Source organism: Patiria miniata, unplaced genomic scaffold, assembly GCF_015706575.1.
Source record: "Patiria miniata isolate m_02_andy unplaced genomic scaffold, ASM1570657v1 HiC_scaffold_28, whole genome shotgun sequence".
Lineage (NCBI taxonomy): Eukaryota > Metazoa > Echinodermata > Asteroidea > Valvatida > Asterinidae > Patiria > Patiria miniata.
The window spans coordinates 4179347-4203630 of record NW_024037067.1 but is presented as its reverse complement, the minus strand read 5'-3'; the positions used below and the strand labels follow the sequence as shown (position 1 = coordinate 4203630).

The 24284-nt window shown below is 39.7% G+C and overlaps 1 protein-coding gene and 1 long non-coding RNA gene across 3 annotated transcripts in view; one reads left to right on the top strand and one right to left on the bottom strand.

Annotated features, from left to right (window-relative positions):
- LOC119734712 (guanylate cyclase 32E-like) overlaps positions 1 to 5080 on the top strand; it is a 73381-nt gene extending 68301 nt beyond the window's left edge. The window contains exon 19 of the mRNA XM_038208251.1: positions 671 to 5080. Coding sequence (XP_038064179.1) covers positions 671 to 1410 — 740 coding nt within the window. The 3' untranslated portion in view covers positions 1411 to 5080. The remainder of the gene's footprint in view (positions 1 to 670) is intronic.
- LOC119734713 lies at positions 1028 to 21330 on the bottom strand. 2 transcript variants are annotated; one of them, XR_005272103.1, is made up of 5 exons: positions 21199 to 21330; positions 13560 to 13680; positions 8827 to 8973; positions 5074 to 5138; positions 1031 to 1113 (listed from the first exon to the last, which is right to left on the bottom strand). It is a non-coding gene; the product is annotated as an uncharacterized LOC119734713 (long non-coding RNA). The 2 variants fall into 2 exon arrangements; XR_005272102.1 differs by lacking the exon at positions 5074 to 5138 and having other exon boundaries at positions 1028 to 1113.
- Between the last annotated feature and the right edge of the window lie 2954 nt (positions 21331 to 24284).

Sequence of the window (24284 nt, the reverse complement as noted above, 5' to 3'; positions counted from 1 at the left end):
AATTGTCGTTTCGTTAAAAAGATGTCTTGATTTGCTTAACAGATGCCTCTCTTTGGTATCTAAAAATATTGTTTATCCTTCCAGACACCATCATTGGTAAGATTACCAAGGGGGTATCATGATCGCGTGTAGGTAGTACGCGTTTTCAAATTGAGGTGCACGTGGGTTTTGTCAAGTTTTAATACCTCTTGAAGAAGCATTGACTGCGCACGTACAATTTTAGAGCCCAGGAGAGTGGCATAGCTAATCATTAATGGCTAATGAATGTGATCGCCGGATAAGTCTACAACAGCAATTATTTTATTAGTAAATACGAGGGTAATAGAGAGCACTGCATATTTTTTTCACTGAAACTTTTTATATGTAAAATTATCATCTGAAGGTTACGTCCGCAGCAGCGGGAAAGGACGTTTTTAAATAGGGCATGCAGCACGTTTCAATCAATGTTCCATTTATTCTAAGTGTTAAAAATGCGCCTTTACGCTTTACGTCCCGTGCTGAGATAAACTATGATCTTCTTTAATCGGTAGAATCAGTCAGTCTTCTCCCATCATTTGACTTTTAGTATTTGATTATCAATTCTATCCCAGATTTTTCAGGGAGTTAATAAGCTTCGAATAGAGGGACTCATTATTTATACCTAATTGAGTGTTTTTGGTTTGGTTTTCAGCTCTTAAAATCCACTGTAGCGGTCAGTGCCGTGAGAACCTAGTCAGCCTTGAAGGATACGATCTAGAAGAGCGTGGGCTTGTTGCCATGAAAGGCAAAGGAGAGCTTCTTACCTACTGGTTGGTCGGCCAAGATCCATCATACCAAAGAACTGCTCCCTTGGATGCCCACTCAGACTCCACCGAGAACGTAGGAGCGTTACAGATACAGAAGAGCCCTGGTCACGGCCCTAACGCCGTCGACTTGTCCTGCTTCCCACCGTCCACGCCTGACAAACTCAACAGGTTGTCTCGGAACAATCGGCAAGTGTCGTGTCCAGGATCGGATACTTACGGCTCCTCGGAGCGTGTCCTGGGCGCCTCAGACCCAGGCTCCGATAAGGACGGATACTTCTTGTGCGATGTGTCGCAGAACAACAACCGGAGGTCACCTCCAATGGACAGCCTGCAAAGAACAGACCAAGAAGGATTTATTACAGATGGACTAGAGGAGGAATCCACTCCTAGTGATCCCTTGCTGCCCAACATCACAGACAACCCGAAGATTATGAACGACGCCGCGGGAAGACATGTTGGGTTTCAGAAGAACTCAATAATCCGGTCGGTAAAGGACAGCGATGGTTTGGAGCTTGGGGAGGTCAACGGGGACCGGGTCAAGAAAACTAGCGTGGCCGATTCGGGAATCGGCAGTCACGGGACGAATTCACGAGATGATGCGTTGCAGCTTGAGGTGTACCTGTGATGCAAGGGTTCAGCTCAACATTAATGGTGAAGAAAGTCGTGTTTAACTCTAAACAGTAGTGCCGACATTACTTCTCCATATTGGTAAATGTTCCCAACAAAAATGAGGAATTAAGGAAGCTTCTATTTCGGAACGGAGGTGCTACGCCCAAGTCCGTATAACAATTCGATTAATAACTGAAAAAAAAGCATGTTTCATAATTCGGAATTGTCACGTACAATGTATTCGGGGAAGCCCAGCAAAGACTCATGTTTTATTGGTTTCTTTTAAATTTTCTGACACAAAAATGTTTAACACTTGCTTTGAGGGCTAGCTCGTTCGCAAATTTTCAGTGTTTTACCTCGAGTATATCCACCATTAATGCGTAGATCAAAGAGTTCATTATGAGAATATAATGATAATGGTCATGAACAATATGGTACAGACAGATTACAGTAATGATCCGGTGGTATTGGGAATCGTTGGTGATTCATGCTTAAAGTTATTCTCTAATGGTGTGTCTCTTATATGCGCAGCATGCGTCGACGTCCATTAGGGCAGTTTCTCAATTTACTTCATATCAGAAATTGGTCAATTACGAGTTATTGAAGTGCGGCTCTTTTTGAACTAAGAATTTGCATTTGCATTTTAATCATGGACTTTATAATTTCAGATGCACCCTTTCTATTTCATTATGTTTGGCATAAAGGAATGTAGGCCCACCGTTTACAGACGCAGACGTTACTGTTTGTATCATTGTTTTTATCATTAAGCGAATGGGACACAATTACTTAAAACTTAAAACTGATTCATATGATGTTATATACGTTACATATTCAACTATGTTTAAGGGCTTCGTGTGTGTGTGTACCATCCCCAAAAGGATAATCAATTTTTCTGCAACATTAACTGAAAATTATGACCAGCGTTGCTAAAACAATCGATATTATAATACATTAATGATTTCCACATGTAAAGTGGCTTACTTTCTGAAGGATTGCATTTGGTCACATTCGTTTCGCATAAAGGTAAGATCGATTTCATTAATGTTTAAGGGACCACGTGCTACGCGTCTAGTCAGGCTTAATTGTTAACATGCTACACCAGTCTGTCGTGTTGTCGTGCCAATTTCGGTAAATGTTGTCACAACTGTTTATCCGTCCAGTTGTCTTGCTGTTGTTTTGACATGGTATATGTGTTTGTCTTGTATGCCGTCTCACTGTCTGTTCGTTAGTGCGTACTGCGTAATGACTCAGTGTGACAGTGACGCAATGTGAAACCCCGACTACTCCGTCTTTACTTTCGACTCGGACACATGCGTGCGGACAGACCATTCTAATATTATACCAAAGTGCATTTATAAAGATGTTAAACTATCATGACGTATCAGATAAAAGAGAAATAATAGTTGGCTATCTGGAAGTACATAAGTAAACACTTCTGGTGGTGTGTTCCACTTAGATAGAAGAGCTTACACGCACCGATGGGCCAATACTCAAATGCTAAAATTGATGTATGACATGACGCACGTATAGTATTCCATCATATCAGCATTCTCGGCACCGAGACTATTGGGTTTTACCAAACTTAAGACTTTGGATCCGGTTTCGGCGTCACCTCTGGCTCTAGAATCATTCATCAGCTTTTAATGTCCAAACTATAACTTCATAATCTGGTCTCGTGTGCCCTTTCACGGATAGATTTCAAGTATGCAGTGAAGCTTTATGCTGCACATTACCGGTCTGCCGGCTATCCGTAAAACGATCTATGTGATAAGCCATGTCAAATGGTTCACAACATGTTTTGAATGGTTAAAGATATTTTCTTCTGCAATACATGCATATCTCTTGAAATATACTGCTTAATGTGGGCCAAATAACATGCAAAAGATGCCTAAATGTTTGGGTTGCCCGGCTGTGTTGCCTGTCGGCATGACGTCACAGGTAATATAGTCTATCGGATGTGATACATTGGGCCAGAGTTTCCCACTTAAGGGACCAGATATCGCGAGGCTGGAGCCTGAGGAAGAAGTAAGAGACAACACTTTGAGTTTGGTAAATCCCGTACAAACCAATACCGACGAACAAACGACGAAATGCCGAGTGATGAACTTAACGTATTACTGTAATAGAACTGTAATAATCAATGTGACATCAGTGTTCAATTACTTTAATTTGTTCATACAAAAACCAATTCCGATTTATATTAGGTAAGCATTTCACACCTACCATGTTACTGTAAATTAACGCATTTTGCTCGTTGGATCATAATTATTGAACACTCGAGCACGAGTCTTACTATTTTTTTATTAGAGCATAGCAACATGCAGTGCCTGGATCCAATGGCACTTCTGATCCCAAATTGTACCCCAAGGTGCCTTGGTGACTCGAGCAAAACAGGTAAAGTACGCAAATTGCCAAACACAAGAAACTTTCCGAACTCTGATCGGTGTGGTTTGACACAAGAAAATATAGAAAGGACACGAGACGGACATTATACCTACCGGTGACGGACGCTGGAGTGACTCATTGTCAACAGTTTGTTTCCATTGTTTGTTTGCTGTGCCGTCCCAATGCCTGGCATATGTTAAAGAAACACCCTCTGTTTAAGTCATGAACAGGCTGAATGTGTTTTATTACCAGTATTTCCCCTTTTAACTGCATGTAGAACTCATTGTTTTAGTGTTTTAAACAGAAAAGAAGAAAATCAAAACGTACGTTCAAATTCATTGCCTAAGCACTGCCTTATTTTAAATCAGAAATTGGTCAGGATTTACCTTTAATCTATTGTGCGGTATTTAATGTGGAAGCTAAAACCGTCAAATACAAGTGAAAAGTAGCTTGTGTGCTTGCATCTTTTAAATAAAAATCTAAAAAAGTTAAGAACGTTCTATTTAGTACCTTCACAAAATGTGGTGTTTTTAAGGATTTTTGTGTTAAATTATGCCGGAATTTTAACTCAAGGTACATTTACAGTTTATTTTTTGTAAAAAAAAATCTACAAGGACAATTAACTTAATAAATACAAAAACATATGTTTTAATCAGCATTGCAACGATGTCATCAAGACAATATTATTTAAACGCGTATATTGCGATATGTTTTGCTGAGGTGTCCCGTTTACCATTTTCATGGATTGTAATGAAATCGAATGTATTGTGTATCCCCTTAACCCCTGTAAGTACCCACTCCCTATTTATTGCTTAACTTGGAGTACTTGTATAAAATCATTTTTGATACGCGGTGAACGAACTCCTACTGCCAACTTGTGAAATGTCAAGTCAAGCAACAAGTTTAGGCTTAAATCGATCGCTTTCAGAGAAGCACCGCCTTTCTGACAAAACTATTAACTTAAAAGTACGATGTCTTAACTTGCAAGTGAACAGAAATCTAGAAAATAAATTTGAATTGATATGAAACAAAGTGATACTTTTACGCTTTAAAGAATGGATAACTAATTAATGTTAACTCTTTCCTCACAATGGGGTTAAATTGTAAACAGACCGACGATCCCGATCAAATAAACTCGATCGCCGCTGTGCACTCTATTTTATTGAGGGCGTTTTAGAGGTAGCGGGACAAACATGACCCGCAAACACGGCCTGCGTTTAGAAAAGGAAATGTTTAGTTTCGGGATTTAATTTCGTTAATTGACGAATTGGATTGATGTGACTTACTACGTTACCTTAAAGATGAGTGTCAATGTTTTCCAGGTGCTTTTATGCATGCGGTACACTCACTGTCAAATCTCTGAAAAAAAATATTTTTGTTAATTGGAATGAGTGTTAATTTATGAACTGAATAAGGAGCATTCCTTAGTGAAAGATTTAAGTTTTAGTCGATCGAATGCGTAAGATATCCACTAATTATCACCCTTTGCAAGTTTAGAGGCAAATGAGTATTGATACAGAATATTGTCAAGTTAGAACATATCTATTGTAAATAATTATCATGTATATAAACTGATTGGAATAATGTGTTTGTAAAATTTGATAATGTGAATAAGAAGCAGTTAACCTACATGTATTTCAATTTGGAGTGTTGATTCAGGACGTTGTAATAATAATTATATATGCTTATCAAGGCTTTAATACCATACCGGTAACCAGTAAAAGGGGTTGTATCTGACATGTAGTTTAAAACATGAATAATTTCGAGCTGGCTCAGTCAGAGAGCATTTGAGAAATAACACACCAGAAGAGTTATCAGAGGCGACTGTTTTAAGACTTCCATTCTAATTCACATCGTATTCACATTAGTAATGCATCAATTGGTACATTCATTTTAATATGTTTTAATATATATATTAGTGATTTTGTCGAAAGCATTTCATCCGTTTCATTTTGGTGAGAAAGGATATTTTGACATGATCAAAATAAAACAGTCAAATGACTTGAGTGTTTTCTGCCTTTTCCTAAAAACATCTTGGGAACCCAGACACTTGAGAACCAAAAAAATTGATTATAATGTCCCTCTCATATCCAACGTAGGTTTTCTTTCTCAGTAAATCGAAGGTTTAACAAAGGATTAATAGCAAATAATGCTAAAGACTTTAATAATGCTAAAGACTTTAATAATGAAACAGTCATTACTCCCACAAGTCAATGACGGTTAAATTGGAATATGAATTTATTTCACTTCATTTAGAAAAATCATAATGTCGTAATTCCCTTCTTATTTCTTCCCAACCCGAACGTGAATTTATGACGTCGGCGGGTTGAATTCGCAAACAATGAGCACATTTCAAGGCCGGCGAATTTCGCAGTGAATGTTTACTGACGTAGTACTGGCCACATAGAGTATGAACCAACTGCAACACCTTTGGGCGCATCAATTGTTCAAGGTGGTTCTAAAGGCAAATGAAACGTATCATTTCAACAGTACAGTATACCTCTGCAATTCCAGATTGGGGGCACAGGGGGCACAGACTTCCTCCGGACAGCACGTAATCACCTGTCCCCCCCCCCCCCCCGTAGTTATGCCACTGCTGTCAAGCGATGAAGCAGGTTTCAATCTTGATCAATCAAGGAATGGGGTTATACAAACAAGACTGTATCGTGACCTTAATTTCTTTCGATGGGGACTGCATGTTCTAGACCCAATTCAAGCAACAGCTACGACCAAATAGGGCAATATAATATCAAGCTTTTTTAGGCCAGAATGATCAAAAAGTTCCTTACGAAGGTTAAGATCGACAAAGTTCGCCTTCGTTAATGTCGTAGGCCCTATCAACTTCAATACATTCAACCTACGAAATGAAATTACTTTTGGCGTCGAACCACAAAACACCTTTTCCGATACTAAAACCTGCTAATTCCCTAAAGGATTTTACATATGTGTGGTCTCACGCCCAAAGGGGGCTGTTATGTCGTAAGGTGAAAAAGCGCCACTTATTTTCACATGACCTGAAATGCTTCAAATAGGTTATCCCCTTTTAGGCCAAAAAAAATTAAGTCTCCGGTTTCTGGTATGGAGCTTGCCCAAAAAGTGGTGCGGCGACGCGGCTTTTTTTTTTTTACCTGATTTTTTGCTTCAAATGGTGGTTGATGACTGCAAATGGTGCCAGACTAAACTTAGTGCAAATATATGGGAGTCCAGAGAGGCCACATAAAGCTTATTCTCGATCATAACCCAATGTAAAAACACGTTAAAATTGTGCAGCAGCAGGATTCCAGTCACACCAGTGAGTTTGGCGGTTTTGAGACATCATCTTTCATTGAAAACAAAACTTTTTCATTTTGCCGACGCGCATGGCTACGGCGACGAGCGCGCATACCAGAAACCGGAGACTTTTGTTTTTGGCCTTACCAAATCATAGGATGAATGTCACGACGGATAAAGGCGGCTCTCCGTGAACAAAACAAAAGAATCAAGAAATGCTATGGTGATGGAGGCGTGAAAAGGTACAATATGGCAGTTTTAATTTTATATACAGATGAATCACAGACACAATATTCCGTGAATGACTGTGAATAATAAATCATTTTATAAGAGAGAAAGAAATATTTTACTTGAGGATAATGCTTTTATATAAGATGAATGTCTAGTATAATTCCTCAATTTCTGATACGCAAATGCACTTTAAAGTCTGACCCGGTTAATGAGAACCTTTAAAGCTCGAAGGGGTTACTCAGGCGTCCACGTGTCAACGCATACAACTCTTGAGACTCGTTAACACAAAGACTGTTCGCTATACCCTGCTTATAGAGCAACCGTTGGTTTCTTTGCTGCACTCGGAAGGCAAGGGGGACCCTGAAGTGTTGTGAAGATGAAATGTGATGACCCACAATCATACAACTGTGAAATTGGCAAATGGCAGAGAGCTATAATGAGATAAGCACTAACCCTACCATCTTTTCAAAGTGGCACGCTCCACATCGCCACGATGTTGATCAAATAAACTGCAGGGCCTCTCAATGTATCTTCAAAGTAACAGCAAATGTGCTCTCAAACACGACCCACTAATTCTTCGATGTTGATGTAACCGCACTTGGGCCTCCATTAAGGGGTTGGTCAAGAGACTGAAATTCGTGACTCACTGTTTCAGCACAGGCTAAAGCGTGTCTTCGAAAGTTTGGCTATAATAGTAATATTTGAATTGGACTATACGATATTGCACCGTGTTATTTTGCCACAAACAATGTCTGTTCGTCAAAATGGCTGATATGGTCAATCTAAAAGGACTTTTCAAGATGAAGGAGAAAGGGTTTCAATCTCAAAGGTATTATGCCCCGAGTACAAGTGTTAACTGGGATTGTCGAGGAATAAGGAAAGAAACACTTCAGGCCATTTTCATCATGGTTGTGATAACTGTTCAGATTATTCGGCCGATATGGAACCTGGATTAAATAAAACCCAAAACCTGGTTTGTGCACGACGTCAATTCGTTCCTTTTTACTCGGTAAATCGATCTGTTTTGTAAGCCCCTGGTTATATCCAAATGATGTAATTTATTTTTCACTTTCGATTTTTTTTCTCCCACTATACTTTTATGTGTACGCTAATAGTGACATGGTACAATTCCGATATATGACCAGCGGCCATCTTTAACATGTAAATGAAAGTGTTTGTCACTCGCAAATAATCCTGGACGTGTGCTTTGTTTTTCCATTCACATTCTGCCGCCGGCTGCCATTCGTTTTTTCGACGAAAATTGCTTTACTGGGATCGTGCCGGCCAGAGGAACTTTGCCGTGCCTTCTATTGCCAACTGTGGAAGACTCTAGCGACGGTAAACTGCTTGACATTTCGGGCTCTCTGCGGTTTCTGGTCATCTCCCTACGGCCGGTCTCGTAATTAGGACATCGTTGTTAAACGAATTCAGGACTCGTCGCCTGCCGGATTCCAACCGTCAAGTGACAAGGTGTAATACGCACTTAACAGCGGCGGTTTCATCACCTGAACGGGGAAAAGGGGGAAGGAACATTCGTGGCACTCACCTGGGAATTTCAGACTTCAATTCGGCGCGTAGAGGTGGGAGTCCTCACCGAATGCAGGACACAAATGCACCGTGAAGGACTTGCCAACGGATGTTGTTTTTTGCAGCGGACCATGTTGGTGAACAGCCCTCCATGGACGCAGGGAAGCTGAAATAAAGTAATAATCAATGTACCAAAATGTTTCCTCAGCTCACTGCCGCACACAGTCCTTTACGTGTTAACTCTGTAATTACTTTTGTTGTTGTTGAATTGATGCAGATGGTAAGCTAATAAATGAATAATGGTATTGAGGCGGGAATATAGATTATGTACGAAACAATGGTCTCAAATTGGTAACGAGGGCAGGGATGATAACGTCCGATCGCGATGAACTTTGATGTTTAAAGACAAATTGGGGGTAGACAAAGTCACTATGTTACGCAAATACTAACGGATTAAGATTACTTCTAATCTTTCACAAATTACGCCATCATTATTATTTAACAATATTACCGGGTAATGCATAACATCATAAACTTTTTTTAAAATTAATTTTGCAACACTAAAGTTTCACACTTATGGAAACGAGTTTAAAAGGGGATGATTAATGGAGTAATTTCACAAATACTGGTCATTTTGGCTCCTTCGAAAGTTCTTCCGTCGATCAACGAACCTTGTGTCTGCAATTCAACCTCTCTTGTATAATGACTTACTTTGTTTTACCCTTGTACCGTCATACTACTATTCAAGATGTTGTTGTTTAGTCGTTGTTCAGTCGTTCTATACGGTTGTATATTAAAAAGAAAAACAATAAATGGGTATGTTGAAAAAAAACTCGCCGCCTAGTGTAACTATCAGAAGCAAATCCTGTGAAACCTAACACTATGGTAAACATTTCCTAATTGCATTCACAGCTTAACTTAAAAGACAAAGTGTTCGAATTTATGTTCTATTTAGGCTATATAATGCTGAATATCTTCCGCCCAAAGCCTCGTTTCACGTCTGAGCAGATATCTCATTAAATGAAACGACTGATACAAGACATTCAATCCTCGTGGTCTGGCTTGGCTTGTAATTAACTCGTCATGACTCACTGGGGCGATGACAATTGCCAAACAAGGGATTTGGATATCAAAGTACAGCGGGGGTAACAAAATAGGTAGCACCGGGACTACATTCAACGCATATCTGAGTGATATGGTATTCAAAATATTGGTTGAATGAAATTGGTCCTGGTACCATTAATACCATAAACATGAAATGCGAGCTTTTATTAAATCACTAAAAACATAACTGATTCTGGACTGATGAAAAACCTTACGAAGTGATCATCTTCACAACGTAAACAAACACCTGTCTGTCACGTGTCAGGATTTACAAAGGTTCTAAATGAGGAATGAGAGGATCGAATTTATTTTTGTTTAGTTATGCCCACTCTGCCTCTCAGCCTTGTTAAAATGAACTCATAAATACCTGAGACAGTTAACCCATTCCTATTGGTCAAAAGCCCGTCACGTGGGTGGTTTTTACCCGCCGGTAAAAAAAACGCTGCGTCTGCGCCACATCGCGAAGTACGCACCGCGCGCGCACCAATTTCCATATAAGGAGATTTTGAGAACTAACTGCGTGAGGCACATGCCAAAGCATGGCCAGAGGGGTGTTTCAAAACTGGTGACCATAATCGTTGGAAATTATTGAATTTTTGACTTGTTTCGAGCCTTCGGATCGGGCAATTATCCGCGTCCAGGCCCGTAGCCGGTTTTAAAAGTTCTTTTTTTAAACCGGCCAAGCACATATTTATTCCATTAGAAAACACACGAATGGAATGAAATAAGGAAAAGTATACATAGCACAACATGAAGGTTTGAAAAAATGAACATTGAATTAAATCTCAAGAGTAATCAGAAATTGTACACATTCTGGGAAAACACACAGGTGTAAAGGCTATTTATGACGATGTAGATTGTAGTCCTGGCACGATTGAATATCAGGATGACGAACTATCTTGTCAAGATAACAAGATAAGTTCTGTCATATTAGACACCCTGTGAATCGTGTTACAAGGATTAGACTGACATAAAACCCAGTGGATTTACTGAAAATCTCACAGCTTTATCCGTTTCTAAAAGCCTTTAGCCTCAAAAACTCGAAATTTCTCAGACATGTTTATCTTTATTCCTGGAGAAATGGCATGAGATATTTTCTCAATCACAAAATGGTTTGTAAATGAAATACTTTTAAAAAAAAAATATTGAAAAAAAGTATACTGTAAAAATGAGCTTTGTCTGAATTATCTACTTTGGTTGAAGATGAGCTTTATCTAGGTTAACTGCATTGGTTGAAATCTGGTACAATTAATTCTACTGGAATTTCAACTAAAGGCTCGTATCGAATTCACAATTTATTGAAAAGTTGCCGATTCAATAGAACCCAGCACTGATGACCTAATACGGTATAATATGGATAGATAACACACACATATGGTTTACTTTACTGTTGATTATGGGAGAAAGCGCTATATAATGTTCTTACTAGCACATACTTTTCTATTCGCGCATTTTCCCTTATGACATATCTTACTCAGTCCCTGTTGTCACTGAGATCTTAAGTGCCGGGGTCTCGACGGCTCTCTTCCTACCCTCTCTTCCGTCACTCACACGTTATTACACTCCTTAACCCCTTCTTCGAATATCTCCTTTTTCTTCTCTATCTCACTTTTTTTCACTCTATCTCCTACCATCTCTCGGAGGCAAGTTAAATACTCGCCCTGGTCCTAAGAGACAGGTGCGGCTAATTTTGGATCAGTCACCATGCCAACGGAATCTGTGTTTCTTCTCTCCGAGAGAGCATCGCGTCGTGTAGATGAAGACAATGTGAAGGTGGTGGTTGTCAGACGGAGACGAGCTGCGTGGAGCACTCGAGGCTAATTGACTCAGCTGGGACTCATGAACAGAAGGCACAGACCGAGTCCCAACCAGCAAAATTATCATAAAAGAATCCCGTCAAGAAATGGAGCCCAAAAAGATGACTTATTTGTAAGTCTCCAACATTTTATTCAGTTTGAAGCGCGGATTCCCGCGAGATCTATCCACGGCGTTACCAAGTATGAGGTATTTTGTATATTCTGTCGCCAATCGTGACGAGCCAAGGTACATCATTTTGGGGTGTTTTTTTTTTGGGGGGGGGGGCAAAAAACTGTATTCTCTTTTTGCATCACTTTATTATTGAAGATACCCGAAGCTGTTACATGCTATTGTTGGACAGATTATGTTTGTCGTGTCAGTTAACCATTATAATAAGCATTGGTGCTCTTTACGAAAAGGACCTTATCTTTTCACGCACTTATGTACACAGTATGATGTCTGTAATTGTAATTGTGTAAATAGGTTTAAGCAATAGGTGCACAGGTTTTGACGTGAATATCGATAGGTTTAATATCAGCTAGTCGACCAGCAAGAGCGTAAAAGCCGTCAGAAATCCAACGTAGGTTTTTTTTTTTATTGGATGGGGGTTACTGGGTCACATCTAAGGATGCATAGCACGCCGCGCATCCGAGTCATTTAAGCCGATGCAAGAAGGTTGTAGTTTCACTGCAAGGATCTAGAGCCTGTCTCGTCTTTCGTCCCCCTTCCGATGTCCGGAAGAACGTGACTGTCCATTAGCTCTAATGAGTTAGGCCAGACTTAAGGTTTTAGCACAAATACTGGGAACCAAATCCAGGGTGTTAGAAGCAACGTGTTGCGCGGATAGATGGAACATTACCAAGCAGGGACACAGTTGGAATAGGCTGTGCAAACTGTACACCGCCTATGTAAAGACCGCCAATGCTCTCAGACGGAGCATGCTCAATTTTGAGTTGACGTTTGGGGGCAAGTTTCCCGGCATGAGTAGACGCGATCGTCGCAATGGCAAGTGAAGTGCGCGCCCTGTCACTTTGCAATAATTGAAATTGGGGCGAGCCGGCCGGGTTCGGCGTAGCGTAGAAAAAGCGGATGATTTCCCCCGGGCAATCCCCTACAACGCTCAGGTCAGGACAGGTGTAGCAAGGGCATTCCAAGGAGTTGTCTCCAGAGATCTGATTCACCGTTCAACCTCCTTCTTTTCCTCTCTTCCCTCGATAGGTGAACACGAAGGGTTTTTGTAATAATATCGGTCGGTTACAGATTCAGTGCATGCATACTTGCCCTCTACATACACATAATTTCTTCTTTACCTTTTACAGGGAATACATTTCATAATATGCATTAAGACGAAAACAAGTATGTTTCAGAAGTGTTTCACAAGCACATGAGCATCTTTCAATACAGTAAGTATGTAAACTTTATAAGGGAAAGAGCATGCAGTGAGTACCTGTGATAATGATATCAGATGTTTATTAGCAAGATAAAGCTTGACAACATTAACCACACAATGACGCCAATAGCTATATACGACACCTGCATGGTTCGGGCCATGAGACATGATCGATAGCGGCACATTATCGTTATCACAGAAAAGCCAATGTGATTATTGGTCATGAGGCCACCGACTTTACGGCCGTTTCGCAGCCAATGCATCACTCGCTTTTAAAGTGAACATCGACACCTTTCTCAAGACCAAGTTACACAACCATACATTCTCTTTTCCGTGCTGCACATTGATGCAGTGGTACTTCGACGTTCGAACTCGCACTTCCCTATTTATCTATATACTGCGACTTTAAATTGAATCCCATTCTGACCTGCACATGCAGGTATAAAGTTCTCAGTCCTTACCTGATAAGGTAAAGATTCTCTCTAATATCGTTTTGGGTTCTTTCTCTCGATCGTCCTCTCTCCAAGTTTCCTCAGGTGTTCGGGGTACAGTGACTTTCCGTCCACCCACTGGTACCAATACCTGAAAATGACAAATACGTTCATTATATGAATCCTTATTTAGTTTTATTGCAGAAAATGAAATATATGATAATAAACTATATTTTCCTAGAGTATCTAGTAGTCCAAGTCAAATATACAATGCAATATACTAGCAATTTATTGTTGGTGTTTTTTTTCACAGAAAGTTAATGAAACTTGTCCAACGTTCTTGTCCCACTCCCAGCGTTACCGAACAGAGTCCTACAAAAACAGCATTGAACATTTTTGTTTATACATTTCGATATCCAAACTTTCAGAACCAAGCTGACACAAGCCCAGAAAAACTGCATACATACAAGCTACATAACTGGTGTCATCATATTATAAACAAAGCAACTTTTTTCCTTCAAAGGTTTATGATTATGGATCGGTTTTGTCAAAGCTAAAGTGATTGTGTTTTCTTTTGAGGGAGTATGATGACATTGGTTTTTTTTTTTAGATCGCCCTAACATAATGCAGGCATTTATACAAGCTTTGCCTTTATTGCCACTAGACTGTAAATAATTGATAGATCGCCCTCTATGTTCCGCGTGGGGCCAGGATCTTAAATAACCATTAAAATGTCCAGCTGCAAATCAATTCACAAAGATTCACATTAATGTTGATTTTGGTGTTAACCCACAGCCCACACTAATGAACTAATGAAGTCATATGCTGATAATAATATTGTGGTATGAACACACCAAACCTGCAGACAACATCGTGTTAGTATGTAGGCCTAATATCTTCATGTTGCTCATGAGTTATCAAGTCGAATTGTAAATGCAATTCGTCAGGGGCCAACTATCTATGCACAACAGCTGGCAAGGGCATCGACATGCATAACCATAAGTGAACAACACATGCAACAGATGTTCTTTTCAGCGCATTCGCTCACGACATGCCCTATTTTCAATTCAAGATGAATTCCTATTAATGTTTTAACCTTGCCGTATGCAAACGGGTGATCAATTACGAACCTTATGCATGATGGTATTTGAAAAGTTCGGTTACATTCAACTCTGCGTGGCGAAATTTGCAAGTCGTCCTGTTGAACCTGAACTCCAAAGATGCCCTAATCATAACTGATGTTTGAGGTACAAGCGAATTATTGCTTCTCTGGCTATTCGGTGGTGTCGGTTCAAATTCTCTTCATACATGTAAGTCATGAATGTTTCCAAGGACTCATGTATTATTGGCGTTTTGTTTTGGGTGTTAAGAAATATAATGCAGCAACAACGCTCAACAGCTGTATACCGATTGCCAACGACTGGCAATCTTCAACGTTCATGTTTCGACGCTCACTGTTATCTTTCCAGCTCGTATGACATTAAAGAAAACATATCACTTATCGTGTCATATCATTTAAATCAATATAAACAGGTGAGCCGCTATGAAAAAATAACACTAAAATGAATTATGTTAACACTTGAACAATTCTAAAGAATGATTGAGTATGTGGCACCCCACGACAGTGGAAATTTATTGGCTTCAAAAATATAACCTTAATCATAAAACGGCATCTACTTATTGTGTGTCGCAGTCGACGGCTTAATATATTCCCGTTGGCTGTGACCAGCCATTCGCAACGTGCATTCATTATGGATGAAGGGTAGGAAAAGAGGAATGAAAAGTAAAGCGCAAAGTAATTTGAAGCGGCCATGTTTTAGCCCCGAGTGTGTAATTTGGTACCGCTTAATTTGAAGCGTGGTCTCATGGCGCGGTTATCGCGCTCTCCCCTGGGCCAACTAAACAACATGAACGGGGATTAAAACATGCAATGCGATAGCCTGCAAATTAAATGCATTTTAATTGGGCGATCAGGGAGCAATATAAAGAAGGCAATACATTTTTAGCAGGAGAGGGGTATGGTTATGAAAAAAAAATTGCAGGAGAACATGTCAGTCATAGGGTTAAGATCATTAAGCCTACAGGACCTCGGGCAATATGTGTCTTTCTCTGATATTCTTGATGCCGTCAACCGGAGCAGCATACGTGTTTTCTGACTTTTCCCAAACGTTTGTCTGCGTCAACATGTTGTCAAATTATTCGTCATATCAACCGATTAAATAACCTATTAACCACATAATTGTGTTATTCGTGCTTTTTATAAATACGTTTTTGTGAAGTGAGCATGTTTTCTGTGCCTGAACATATCAAGTATCCACTTTGGTGAATAGAAGTTGTCACGCCTTTCACCAAATATTCATAGTTGTAATCCAAACTGGCTGCCAATGACAGAAAAAGTCAAGTAATATATTTCCAAGCGTTTCTTTATGGTTTTCTGTAATGGAGTAATGGTTCTAAGGCAATCTTGGATTTCAAAAACCATCCTTTAATTCAGTACAATCATTGGGATGGATACCTTATAAGATGAAAGATGTCTATACCTTTTACCCGAAGGTGAAGGCCTTCATTAGACTGAAAATGCTTCGGTGCAGTTCGTTAATTCAATTTAATTTTAAGCTGCGATCCCTTGAAAAGACAAACAAGTGTTACTATTGGGTGAAATAAAAGCACGTCCACTTTTAACGCAATTACCTTGGCAAATGACGGCGTTTGTAGAATGCCAAAGTTCCAAGTGCACCGGACCAATACGTGAAAGTGATTAGACTTAACTCGGAAAGCAAACAAGTGTTTCAGCACACGTAAGCGTCGCTGACGTCCATTCGAATGCGTTACCAAAATTAACATTTAGATTGTTTTTGATGGACCAAGGTGCAGGTAATTGTTTCCGGCCCCGTACTACATTATTAAGGGGAAAAGGGTGAAATCATGTGCAGATACCAATCGCGATGCAAATAGGGCTCAGTGAATTGTACTTGACAACTGCATAGTTATCACGTAGCAGGTGTTAGGATTTTGGTAAAACTACACTTGGAGACCACAGGTTATGTAGGACAATGTAGGCCTACATGGTATACCAATATGCGATTCGTCTGAGTGTCCGAAAAAAAAATTGAGAGAGGGTTAACTTCTGAAATTATGACAAATCGTCCGACCTCTTGGATTGAAAACACGAAGTCCACTTCTATACTGGACTCCAATAAATGATCTACAGCAAGGCAAATGAAGGTGCGTTTTTAGATCAATCACCTATCGGAGGTTTCCCTATTGACAAAAAGTTGTCCCACATAAGGTTAAATTTGCACTCTTGTACAAGCATTACATTCACTGTGTGGACTTCTGACCAAAAGATATCAACATAAACCAGGTAGCTGCGACGTTGTGTGGACTTGCCCACGTCCACACAAGGTTTCCCCCTCTCTGGAAAACAGGTTTAGAGGCATTATTAAGTTAGGTTTAGGCCGTCGCAAAATGAAGAGAAATAGTAAAGGGAATCACAGAATAAAAATGGGTTGAAAGAGTTTGCACAGTGTGAGTAAAATGAGTTTTTTTCACAGGTTTGTCTACACTAGGTGGGTATTACTAGAACATATTGTGTATGAGTGCGCGCGTGCGACACGAGCGCTAACGGGATACCACCTCTGTGGTGCTATTACAACATGGGATTTTCTGAATTTAAGGCAACATCCAGAGTTGGCATCAATGTATGGACAAGTTCGCGATGGAATGACCGAGAGGTGCCATGCCTTTAGGAGCAACGCTTGGTATAACTGGGGAGTCAGGTTGCCATCCCTGTGACCCAGGCTCGAATCCCGCCTGGACCAATGTGTGGATTGGGTTTTCAGTCCCTACCTGATTCCGTGGGTTTTCCCCAGAATATTCTTCTGGGGTTTTCCTCCCAGCTTTAAAATTATTTTCATTTGTTCTCATTGTCTCCTCTCTACATGTTTCTTCAGCCTTTTGAGCTACAGTGCCAAGGGCGCTTTTGAGGAATCCTTGGTTTCATTATCAGAAAACAGTAGAAATAAACTGTTTCAGGCCCAACTGAATTTACCAAACCCTCCTTTCTTAGTTTGGTCTTCTGCTATAAGACATTCAAACTGAGTTAATAATGTTGGGATCATTTCCTGTGACTTCATGTTCCACGAAACAGACATCTCGGTTGAAAAGCAAAACCTTAACACCCAAATTAGTTTATTTTAACAGCGAAGGATTCCCCGATCTGATTGTCGTAATAGAAGGTAACATGTTGTTTGTGGGGGGAAAAAGTTGCAAAGCTAATACACAGCCAGTTTGTAATTTTTTACCCAGATTTAAGGGTTTTTTACTTTCGGTATTAGGCCTTCTACTGTCAAAAATGAATATACTGTCAACTCTGCATGCGACTCATCTGCCGGATGACACACTACTAACGTCTTGATAATTCTGCTCTAACTCTGCTGTTTTTGTCTCTTCAGGCGTGACAGCAGGGCCTTGGACAGGGTTACAGCAGATTGATTGAGCGGCAATTTTCGGGTCACGATACGCCACGCTCCCGTGAAGACTCGATGAAATAGGAATACTTTAAGCACCGGGGACTGGTGTAAAGTGTCCTCGTTTATCAAGCGATGCGAGCAGGCTCATCCATCATCGCGGGGTGATATCGGCACGAGGCGATGGGCCCACCCTCCCCTGGAGTGTTGGAACTTGGGGCATACCGTCCCGTCGCAGCCTGCCGGGCGTTGATAAACACTGAAAACATTTGATGAGAGCGGGGGGCCTTGTGAAAACAAACTTGGCCACAAACGACCCTGGTAGCGTAAACGCCCGACGTGACTTGGCGGTGTAAACGTCACGCTGGGAATTAAAACGGTATAGTGACGTCCAATGGTGTGAAACTGAACTCGCTGTCTGCAACAAGAATCTCAGACGCTTTTTTTATTGTTGATAATTCCACTAAACAACCTCTAATAACCTGCACGCTTACGTTTTACGTATCGAATTCGAGCTGTTTCTGGAGAGTAACTGCCTTCTTATGGTTAGCTACATAGACAATAAAATCGTGGACTTAACGCTGCTACCCTTTTAACGACCGGAAAGGAAAGTAGGTTAACGGACAGCACTTCAAAAAGAGCAGTACATTTTCTAACAATAATTACAAACACCACCATTCAACATCGCAATTTTACCGACGATTGTGTTGCATTCAATGACAACGACTTGCAGCCGAAATCGGACCACTGCTTTAGAACGGGCAATTTTTATTCAATGCATACCAACACTAATTACAGCAATTATACCAGCAACTGGAATACAGCATGTTTTACGGTATAACCAAAATAAAATCATTAATGTTTACATTGTGAATTCAGTGTAAACATGACAGCATACGTCAATGGTTTCCACTCTATTTGTCAACAATGATCAAATTCGTATTACAATTTTAAGACTGGTGTATAGACTTTTCTGTCGATCGCAATACGAGGCCATTACTTAGTGTTCATAATGAGTAACTTTGGTCCTAGGATTAAGTGTTGGAACATGCATGCAAATAACGCTATATGACAATGAATGCACGAAGTATGATTTCAACTGCTCAGTGAGCTCTTGGCCTTTGTACGCCTTTTCAAATTCAGTGTTTTAGTTTCGGTTGTGTATTGATACACAAGTGTAGACATGGAAAATTTCCTCGGACTCAGCATTTTTCCCTTATCCTAATCGACTTGTATTTCCAATCTGCCAAAAGTTGTGCATTATTTAAATGTTTTTTTCAAAGTACTTTGACGTTTGAAGCTTGTATGAACGCATTAACGAATCACGTTAATTTGATGCACATGCCCAGCCGGATTTAGTCTGGCAATATACACGAATTTATCTATCGGCGGGATATTGTCAACCTTTTTGTGCCACCATTATTGATTTCTTTTTTTTGTTTTTATTGTCACCCGACTAAAGTGTGTTTGTGAATCATGAATACGCAGCCAATTTAAATACATTTAATGATGCATGAAAAACAACCATGCTGCGGCATAAACGACTAGTTAATGGAAATTTAAATTCTAATAGCTTTACAAATATGTTTTTCAGTCAGACAATGACGGCACAGACGCAAAGGAGCCTGTGTTGGCTCCGTTTCAAAGGGGCACCCAGCTCAGTGGTCTTGCTTTGGTAAAATGTGGGTAATTAATGTGAAGCTTATGAACTACAGCAAATAAAGCAAAACAGTCTACCAACCCAAATATCATTTGGTGTATTTGTTTCGACTTTGTCTAAAGCCGATTGTTACTTTGCGCATAAAAGTCTTTTTAAAAATAATGCGACAATACGTTTTCACATTATTATAAAGGTTCGTTTTTATTCTTTTTTTCACGAGGGAACTGTTTGCTGTGATATTACATAAGGCATTGTCAACTGACATAAGCGTAAGAACAAACATCGCCCTTAACCTATAGAAATGGCGCTCAAGTTAGACATAAAAAACACCAGTTGAAAGGTATATATATCAACTGAGTCCGTTAATTTCTTCGGATTCTGGGTCAATGTTATAGTTCTGGAGGTTTTTCTTAATTGGTGAGGGAAAAACAGACCTTGGATAATATTAATGACCTTTTTTTTTTCAAGGCAAAAAGAAGGTCCGCGTTGAAGTTTGGCATATATAAGTCATGTTTTATTTTATGGAATGGTTGTAAGGCGTCGCATTTAGGTAATAAATAGTTAATTAAGCAATTTAGAATTCGGGGTTGAGTGCACTCGCTAATGCTTTTTAGTTAAATGTAATTAAAATGCTGGGAAAGTGCAAGCCACTTCAAACAGTGTGGTACTGATTCGCATTTTGTCACGAACAATAAGAAAATCCACCCATCTTCACGATGCAGAAGCGTGACACGCAGCGGTTGTTTATGGTGTAAATCAAGGACACACACACGTGCAACATCATCCATGAATTGAGGACAGGATCCAAATCGAGGACGACCTCGATTGTGTTCGTGGTGTTAGTCAATAATGTTCAGCGAGCATCCAAATGCGTCACGACGTTTGATATCTTGCATGACGAGTGCTCTAGGCCAAAAGGTCCAGAATGAAGAATAAATAGGTGAGGACAGGGCTTGAATTCAAAATCCTATTATTATACAACAACAATCGATTTACCGGTTTTCGTATGTAAACCTAAGAACAATCAAATATAGGACTGGACATCTGTTGCTCTCACGCTGCTGCTATTATTTTGCTCATTTCGTAGTTTATAATTACTTTAGGGCCGAACACCATACGGAAATTCTAATCGCATACTGCAGGCATACGGTGCTTAATATTGACCTGGTAGCTTTTTTGCGGGTCGGGTTCAAATACTTCAGGGTATTTTTGTTTTGAACCCAGAATTGGTAACCTCCAAATTAAACATCGGAGAACAAAACCTAGATTTTTTTAAATCTTATTAGCGTACTTTGCAACCATGGGTAGAAGTTCTCACTCTTTTGTCAAATCCACGTAAAAAGAATTAAAACGCATTTCAATTTAGAGTACCAAAATAGTCCATAGTTTTTCTGAACTAATTCAGATGAAAATCAAATTTGTAGCATGAATGGGGTGACTGTTTTTCAGTGATTAAAAAAAAAATAAATACAATTGTCTCCAGTATCTTCGTGATAAATATCAAATTGTTCTCTATATAAAAAGAAGGAAAAAAACTTACAAGACAATACCTCTACTTGGTTTTGGTATTGAATTCTTCATCTTGATTTTCAAAGGGCAAATAAACAGCATCCGTGTGGAATGCTCCAGCAAGTTACAATCTACTTGACGTCAGCTTTCTTGAATCTTCAAGGAGAATCTGAATAAAGAGGAACAGAATCAGAAAAACAAGAACTCATTAGATCAGAACAAACAGACTTGGCCTTCGTGTACAGCTTTGTATACGGATGTCAGTAAATTGAGCAACCGGCCAGTTGATTAGAAAATAATGCGGAGAAACCAAATTAATAAATGTTGTGCGTAGATTACCAGCGCTGGACAATTAATCTAGTGTGTCTTGTGCGTCTGGGTGGCCACACATGTCTGGTTTAGCAATTAGTCTTTCAGCTTGGTCAAGTAAGACAGTGGCTGGGGCACGTTTCAATTGAATGGGACGGCGGATTACGGTACGGCCTATTTGGTATAATTCTTTCCGTCCAGTGTCTGTTCGACCTTTGGGCTGCATCGTCCTTGTTTCATAACTCGGAGATTTTTTTTAATATAGTTTGATGACAGCCTGCTCAAGCAAGGCAGAGGCCAGATTGATTAATTATTGGGAGATTTTCGCGACTATGTGAGGACTAAAAGTCCCGAATCAGTCTTGACCCGGACTCCGGGTCCGATGGGGTCCGACCCTTTTCCGGGTTAAAAATGACACTTTTTCCGGGTCATAGTGACATTTTTTGACCCAAAAAATATCTTTTTTTTTACCCGGAAAGGGGTCAGGCCCCATGGATCCCGGATTCCGGGTCAAATCCGACAAATCCAACAGGACTATCAAACTGGTGACATTTCGCTGTCATAATTTTTCTCTCAAAGACGAAATGGCACTGGTAATAGGAACAGACAAGCACAAATCTGTAATTCTGCGAGGATTAAGGATGTATAGAGAACAGAGAAGAGAAGAGGCATGTCTTTGTGAAGAATTCCCATTAAATTACATCCTGTGAAACTTTTCTTTGGGAAATAGTCAAGAAGATATATTTATACACAATAAATGATATCTCTCAAACTACATGGGTGGTTTTCTGAATTAAGAAGAAACAGTAAAACTCACTAGACGTCAAAATGACAAATCGCAGGAGTGAATATAATAAGCGTATTCTATCCCCACAGGTGCAAGCCATGACAATGTTGATATGTGCACGCTGATAATCCGACCAGTGAATGTGGAAGCACGTTCGTTCCAGCGTCGTGGTTGCCTGTCACGGCAAGAGGTCCGAGTCCCAATCTGAAACTTAAAATTACATAAAGGCGGTTTTTGTTACAGTTGAAATTTACATTTTCTAATAGTGCCAGAAGACTGTTTCTGAAATTTTAAAGTGTACATTGGCGTTTTTCGATACTGATGTAATGAACACATTACGCTAAATGGTTGCTTGTTTGTACTACTGCAAAATGGGGGGTGAATTGAACACACCAAAATATGCAAGAGGGCAAAGGAAAAAGCAACAGAGTTGATAAAAATGTCCCCCTCTTGACTGTTTAAACAGGAAGCATTGGTAGACACAAATATCTTTATTTCGAGGAGAGTGCTACGTACGTCTTAAAATCATTGATTTGATTCGTGCTGTACATGTATTGAAAAACACTCTTTATACCTTTATCAAAAGTAAAATTCGATCGTGATGTTTAAAAATGCTCTTTAAAATGATAATTTCGACATGATCGAAAAAGGTCAAATTTATGCTTAGCTCACCATATGGCTGTTGTGAACTTGGTGCATGGTAGCTTTATGTTTTCCAGTCATTACAGTTCGAGTGTGTACTTTGCTGTCAACATTCACGGGCCAATGACCAACGACCACTTATATTCTTAGAAAAACAACATCCGAGGATGGAATGTCAAAACCGATCATCTCTTACCAGCATATTTTCGAAGAAGAAAATCATGAAACAAAACCAAATTCCAGCCTCCATGTTTCGATATGAGTGGCACATCTCGTTTATTATATTTTTAAAGTGTCCCGGGAGTTTTTTGACGATGGGTGCAAGGAAAATATGAGCATCTCAAGGGATAGTACAAAAGGTTAGGAGAAAAATCCAGTGAATACGAACTAAATTAAAAAGTCTTTCACGAGGCAAAATGTCATAAATAGCCAGATTTTGATTAAAATATAGAACCGAGCGAAATGAAGACGTCAATCTTTCAATTCCCATCGGGTTGTAACGAAACCCATTTCTGTATCTTCTACTGCGATCTGCTTGATATAAGCTGGATTCTGAATGAGAACTATATCCTTGATACTCTCCGTCATGTATGGATTCTGGTATTTTGTAATGTCAAAAACGTGCCCGAATCTACATACCATAATTAATTGGATCAGGTGCTCGTGATGTCGAATCTAGTGTTTTGATTTAAGGGGGCTTTAAAGTACCCTCGTTCGTTAGTAATATGTGCCTTTTAAATTATGTTTCCTCCTTATTCCATCTTCTTTTGTCGGGATGTTATTATTTATTAAAAGCTTTCACCTTCCGGCACCAAGGATAGTCACGCTGCTCGATTTTTTGCCTTCGAATGAAGAAAATAGTCAGGGCCGTGACAATGCATCAAAACATAATCAAGGTAACAAAAACGAGCTTGGTATATGAACTAGATATCAATTTTTATCAATACTGGTATCACTGTTTAAGGCATTTATAAGTGTATTATATGATACGTCAGGAATCAAAGAAATATTGTACGTATTTCAAAAAATCATTCAAATTTTTCAAGGACATATGAAAAGGAATAACCGCAAAAGGAAGTAGTTCCTCATTGGCCCCAAACAAAGCCACTGACTGACCTAGAATGTTTGCAATCCAGTCTTATGTATTATGCATTAAGGGAGCCAGTGTAATCGTGACAGATTTTTGTCGGTTCAAATCCTGCATCGTACTTTTTTTTGACATGGCTGCCTTATCCGTGTAACATCTGTGGAGAACTCCAGAAGGAATGAAACAGTACTTTGACACTGATAATAAGTGCAATGAATCCTATTGGTACTGTTACCACGGGCTGACAATCGGGAGTTATAGAACAGGAGACAAACATGATATCAGTTGATAA